Source organism: Chaetura pelagica, unplaced genomic scaffold, assembly GCF_000747805.2.
Source record: "Chaetura pelagica isolate M959 unplaced genomic scaffold, ChaPel_1.0 scaffold807, whole genome shotgun sequence".
Taxonomy (NCBI): Eukaryota; Metazoa; Chordata; class Aves; order Apodiformes; family Apodidae; genus Chaetura; species Chaetura pelagica.
This window is the reverse complement of record NW_009953935.1, coordinates 1,013,600-1,019,094: the sequence shown is the minus strand read 5'-3', so window position 1 is coordinate 1,019,094 and position 5,495 is coordinate 1,013,600. Positions and strand designations below refer to the sequence as shown.

The 5,495-nt window shown below is 54.2% G+C and overlaps 2 protein-coding genes across 2 annotated transcripts in view; one reads left to right on the top strand and one right to left on the bottom strand.

Annotated features, from left to right (window-relative positions):
- LSG1 (large 60S subunit nuclear export GTPase 1) overlaps positions 1–1,041 on the bottom strand; it is a 13,694-nt gene extending 12,653 nt beyond the window's left edge. The window contains exon 1 of the mRNA XM_010001739.1: positions 931–1,041. Within this exon, the coding sequence (XP_010000041.1) occupies positions 931–1,041 (111 nt within the window). The remainder of the gene's footprint in view (positions 1–930) is intronic.
- Positions 1,042–1,211: 170 nt separating this feature from the next.
- Positions 1,212–5,495, top strand: part of FAM43A (family with sequence similarity 43, member A) — a 10,710-nt gene continuing 6,426 nt past the window's right edge. Inside the window, exon 1 of the mRNA XM_010001738.1 lies at positions 1,212–1,223. Within this exon, the coding sequence (XP_010000040.1) occupies positions 1,212–1,223 (12 nt within the window). The remainder of the gene's footprint in view (positions 1,224–5,495) is intronic.

Below are 5,495 nucleotides of genomic sequence, written 5' to 3'. Positions count from 1 at the left end.
GGGAAAGCCAGAGGCTGGTGGAGCTGAGCTTTCCCGACACGGGATCCCAGTTTCCATCACCCCAGCACGGCATTTGAGGAAGGGTGATGACAAAGAGGGACCCGGGGTGCGGGCAGTGGAGGGGTGTGCTGTGAGGGAGCTGCCAAAGCCCACCCAGAGCCTGGGCATCTCTGCAGGATGGAGGACATTGCCCACCCTGCCAGGGAATGATCAAATGTTCCAGCAGCAGCTGGGGTGGCCAGTTGGGGTCAAGATAGGAGGGAAGGCTAAATTAATAAACAACTTGACCTGTTCTTGCACAGTGAACTGATTTATGAACCATTTCTCCTTTATGGGTGTTGGGTTAAGGCCAGATATTTTTCTACTATAACTCTGTAATGTGTATCCTTCGTAACTGGAGAATAACCCAGATAATCCCTGGAAAACACAGGTACTGTCTACACAGGCAGGCAGAGCTTCACTGCAGGTGCTGGCTGCCAGCAGCATGGCAGGCTGCAACCCCCCTGGGCAGGACCAGTCTGTTCTCATGCTCAGCACTGCATGATGCCTCCCATGATAAACACTTGTTAGGAAGACACAGTTCTTCCTTTCTTCTCCTTTTCAAAGCATCCAACATAAACTTCCCAGGTACATCTGAACCCATGCCATGCTCATCCCAGGCTCTGCCACCACCACCAGTCTGGCCCAATCCCTCCTGTGCTTCTTAAAGGCAAATAAGATGGATGAAAGGGGACTCAGCATTTGGCTTTTCATTTACGTGAGGTGCTCCAGTGGAAGGCTGGTGGGCTGCAGACAGCATGCAGCCACTTGGTAAATTCTTTTTTAACCAAATCATCTTTAATAAAATCATCTCAGGTTTTTATGTGGGCACCAAGGCAGCATTATAAGTGCTCATTACTGCACTTCTTTTGTACTTCAGTTAAAAGTTACCTTTCTTCTACGCTGCATAATCACCAACCAGAGCAGCCAGCCGTCCCAGCCTTCCCCACGCCCTGGGTCTGGCAGCGCTTCCAGCCCCAGCCAAGGCACACGCAGTGCCATTCCCAGGCTGCCCAGCCGGGGGCAAAACGCTTCCATAAACCCCTTGGTGCAGCCCCGGCAGCTCAGCCTCAGCACCACCAGGGTCCTTGGCTGAGAACGCAGCCACCGGGACAGGGCACAGAGCTCCACGGACCTGCACGGGACAGAGGCACCGTGGCCGGTGGCACAAAATGGAAACAGAGGTACCTGGGGATGGGCAGAAGTGCTGGCACAGTGGGAAGAGGAGGCTCAGGCTTGCTCCACCGCCTGCAACCCTCTGTGCATCCTGGGGCAGCGAGGTGTGAGGGTAACCTGAAGATCTGAGCATTTTTATGAGGATGGTTTTCCCACATGTTGCCCTTTCTTCCCCCACCACTCCCCATTTCCAGCCTGAAGCACTGCACGGACAGTCACCTCAAGTATTTTCTGCCACCTCTGTGGGAGCTGCTGAAGAAATGCACAGAAATGCCCTCATTCTTGCAACAGACACATTTTTGAGCACTTCATAAACACTAAGGAATTACTTCTGTCTGCTGATGCCAGCAGCACAGTGGGGATGGCTTTGAGCAGTGAAATGCTGAAGGAGATCCAGATAGGGTCATCTGAGTGATAGAGACACCCAAGGCTCAGCTAGAGTCCTAATTGCCTATTTCTAATTGCAGTGTTTCTCATTCCACTCCTTTTAGAATCATTGAAACAGTTTGGGTTGGAAGGGACCATCTAGTCCAACCCCCAAGAGTAAGCAGGGACATCTTCGACTAGATCAGACTGCTCAGAGCCCTGTCCAACCTGATCCTGAACGTTTCCACAGATGGGGCATCTACCACCTCTCTGGGCTGCACCGTAAAACACATCCTCCTTATATCTAGTCTAAGTCTACCCACTTGTAGTTTAAACCATATTGCTCTGCTGTGCCTACCTGAGCAAGACAGGTTTCTTCTGGTTTTACCTGAACACCACAACCTGCTGCTTCTAGAATACATTTATGCATGGATTAAAGAAAAAGATGCTGTCACCAGAGGTGTACAGAGGTGCTTAGCACTTGAAGTGTGTAAACCAAGTGCCCAGCACTGGCAGATCTTTGGAAGGTGGCCATAGCTTTAGGACCCTTTGCAAAATCATTGCACAGACGAAGTCAAATCTGCTGTCCTTCTAGCACACAGCAATCATCGACTTGTGTCAAAAGGGCTGGCTTCCCTCCCAACTTCTTCTGCCTTGGAGCCAAACCACAGCTCCATTTTTGATGCAAATCCTGAGAATTATTTAGCAGCAGCAGTTCTTTTTCCAAACCAAATACCACCAGTACATTTTTTTCCTAAAGGAAACATTGTTCTTTCTGGACAACTTTTTCTCCATTTTCCTCTAAGGCAGCACTGGGAGGAGATCTCAGGACTGTGTCTCTAAAATATTCATGTGACGACTATTCATTATTCATGTAGGCTGACAATGCTGGATTCAGTGGTACTGTCAGCCTCAGCCTGACAAGAAGACCCATTAAGAAATCCCCCACAAAGCACCCCTGCAAGATCAAGACAATTTTGCTCTGTGCACAACTGCAGCTGCTTGAAACCTCTTCTTCCCAGCCATACTCCGAAGCATGCTGGCATTGTAGGAACTGGGGAAGCCAGCTCTGCAAGTCTCCTCATCTTTTGATGAAGGTCTTGGTTCCCTCTAGGAAGAGCAGCACTGCAGGAGGCTCTGAAGCAGGGCTGCCTGGCCAAGGCTGAGCCCTGAGAAGGCACCAACCCTACTGGGGCCCTCAGGCAAGATTTTTAGACTCTGCTTCTTCCACAAGACCTATGAAGATAAAATCACCTCCCTGCCTGGCAGGGTGGGGGAAGGTTAATTAGAAAATACTGCCTGCATCTTTGAAGAGTGTGGCAGGAAGCTGGCAGGAGATTTCTCCAGCTCCTGGTGTGCCAGCTCTGCCTGGACAAGCTGGTCCCAGCTGCCCAGGGCTGCCTGCACTGGCTCTCCCTCCACATGGCCAGGGATGGTCCCGTGGTGGCATCCCCAAGATGGGGCATCAAGCAGAGGATGCCCCCCTGACACCACCTCTGTACCCCCTGGCCTGCAGCACGGCTGGAGGGTGGGTGCCCAACACAGCCCCACTGATCTGGTGAGCCCACCATGAGGGTGCTGTGACCCCCCAGGAGGGCTCTGCACCCGTGACCACCAGCTGCCCTGCTAATGATAGCTGTGGGTGCAGGAAGCGCCGGGCCGCCTGTGCAGGAAGCAGGGTGTGACACCCCTGGTGACTGAAAAACAACCACGGCTCACCCAGCAGCACAGCACCCTGAGCCCTGCCAGCATTGCCTTCAGTGCACCCAGGGGGACCCAGGGCTGCTGCCATGTGGACATCCTGCAGTCCTCACACAGCATCACCCATGCCCCCTGCCCCCACCCAGCAGGATGGGGTGCTGCTCCTCTTCAGAGAGGCAGGAGGGCAGCAGGGGCAGCATGAGGGCTGCTCATGACCCTCCTCCCTGAACAGGAGACCCATCTCAGGCTGCCCCAGCTCCTGGCAGCCACCTGGAGCTGCTGCTGGTGAGACCTGGATGATGGCCAGTGGGGCTGCAGGCTGTGGCCCCCCAGCTGCTGCCATGGATGGCCTGTGGGACCCAGGTGCTGCTCATCCTTTCCATTTGATGGAAAATCCTGACAGTTCAGCATTTCTTTTGTCTTGGTTCGGAACAAAGAGTTGAAGCTTTGACATTTAGCATAGCTACATCGGCTCTGAAATACTCTGTTTTGGAAAATACTGAAATGTCGGTTTGAGATGTTTCACTTTGACTGTGCCACTTCAGCTGCTGCAGCACAACGAGTTTCGTTCCTATCCCAGAGGATAAAGCCTGAGATGCTTCCATGATTCAACCCGTGAATTATTTTGGTCTTGTCATATCAACTTTCCTCGGCACCTTTTGCTGCTACTCTCCCCAGCCAGGGATCCGTATCAGCTCCAGGTGCAGCTGCTGGGCACAAAACCCAAAGCAGGGCTGCTCTCTGCAGGGTGTTACTCTCTCCCATTAGGCAGGCCCCGGCATCTCCCCACGCTGCAGCAGGACAGCCAGCACGGGCAGAGGCAGTGGGCAGCTGCCTGCCTGCCTGCACCCCAGCATGCACCCTGGAGTCTATGGGCTCGTGGTGGGGTGCAACCATGGACCAAAATCGTCCAAACCACCAAATCGTGGCCAACCATGGGCTCCAGCACAGCCTGGAGCAGCTGGGGGAGGAGGAGGATGGGGGCTGAGGGGTCTGCCAAGGGCCACGTGCGCCGGAGCAGGGCAGGCTGGGCCGCGGGGCAGAGATGGTATCTCACAGACTTTCCCACGCCTTGCACAAGTTCTCCAGGCGGGCACACACAGGCAGGTGATGCTCGGTAGCTGCTGGGGTACTGCATAAATAGAGAGCAGGCTGCTGTGCTGCCCCCGGGCTATCGGGCTGTGCAGATAAGCCCCCAGCATGCATGTCCTACACAGCATGGGTGCTGCCAGCCTTGCAGGCGGGAAAGGAGCCTCGTGTTCTCTGGGAACCAGGCAACATGCCCTGGCCCCTCGGGGAAAGCTCCCCTTGCATTGTGCCTCAGCTTTTCCCGTGGCTGTCAAATACATCCAACCTCACAGGAATAGCCCCCCCTCTGCTTAGGGCAGGTGGTCCAAGCTTAACTGTGCTGTTCCGTGATGCCAGACCTCACCCTAACATTGTGGCACAGCCTCTCAGCCCAGAATGGGACTAAGAGGGGTCAGAATTTCTTTTGGGAATTGCTGTCACAGGCCACCACGATCTGTGATGTGCTCTTCTGTTGCTGAAGCATGTAGTGGTTCTCCGTGCCCAGAACTCAAGTAGCTGCCACACAGCAGGAAAGAGAGTCCTAAAGCTAATTTGGCCCATTAATAAAGCAAGGAAAGCTGCAGTGGTCTCTGGCACACCAAATCGTGGCCAAGCATGATGAGGAACTGAGCTGAGACAGTTTCCATCCTTGAAAGAGCTGCAATCACAAGACACCTTCCCTGCAGCTGCACTTCTAGCTAGCCCAGTGGCAGGGATATTGGGGTGCTGGTCCCCAGCCCCCAGCAGGTTTCTGATAAGGAAATCTCTGTCCAAGAAGAAAACACAGAAATGGAAGCACTGCTGACCTGGGGACTGGGGAGCTGGTGGGGAGGGCAAGAGGGTCACAGCTCCTCCTTTGTTGCAAGACAAAGAAGACAAAAGGCAAAGCACACTGGATGCTTCTAGAGATTAACTAAATTGGCCGTACAAACCCAAGCCTTTCTCTCCCTGCTAGGCAGCAGGATGGTCCTGCAGGCTGGCAGGAGCTGCCTGCCACAGGCTGCAGCATGGCACACATCCCTCCTGCCCACCACACCGACAGCACTGGGGGGGCTCCCGATGGGTCTCCAGCAGCCAGCCTGCCTCAAACCAGGCACAGCCAAAAGGAGGGACCCCCAGCTGGGGCGGGATGCTGCTGGGCACCG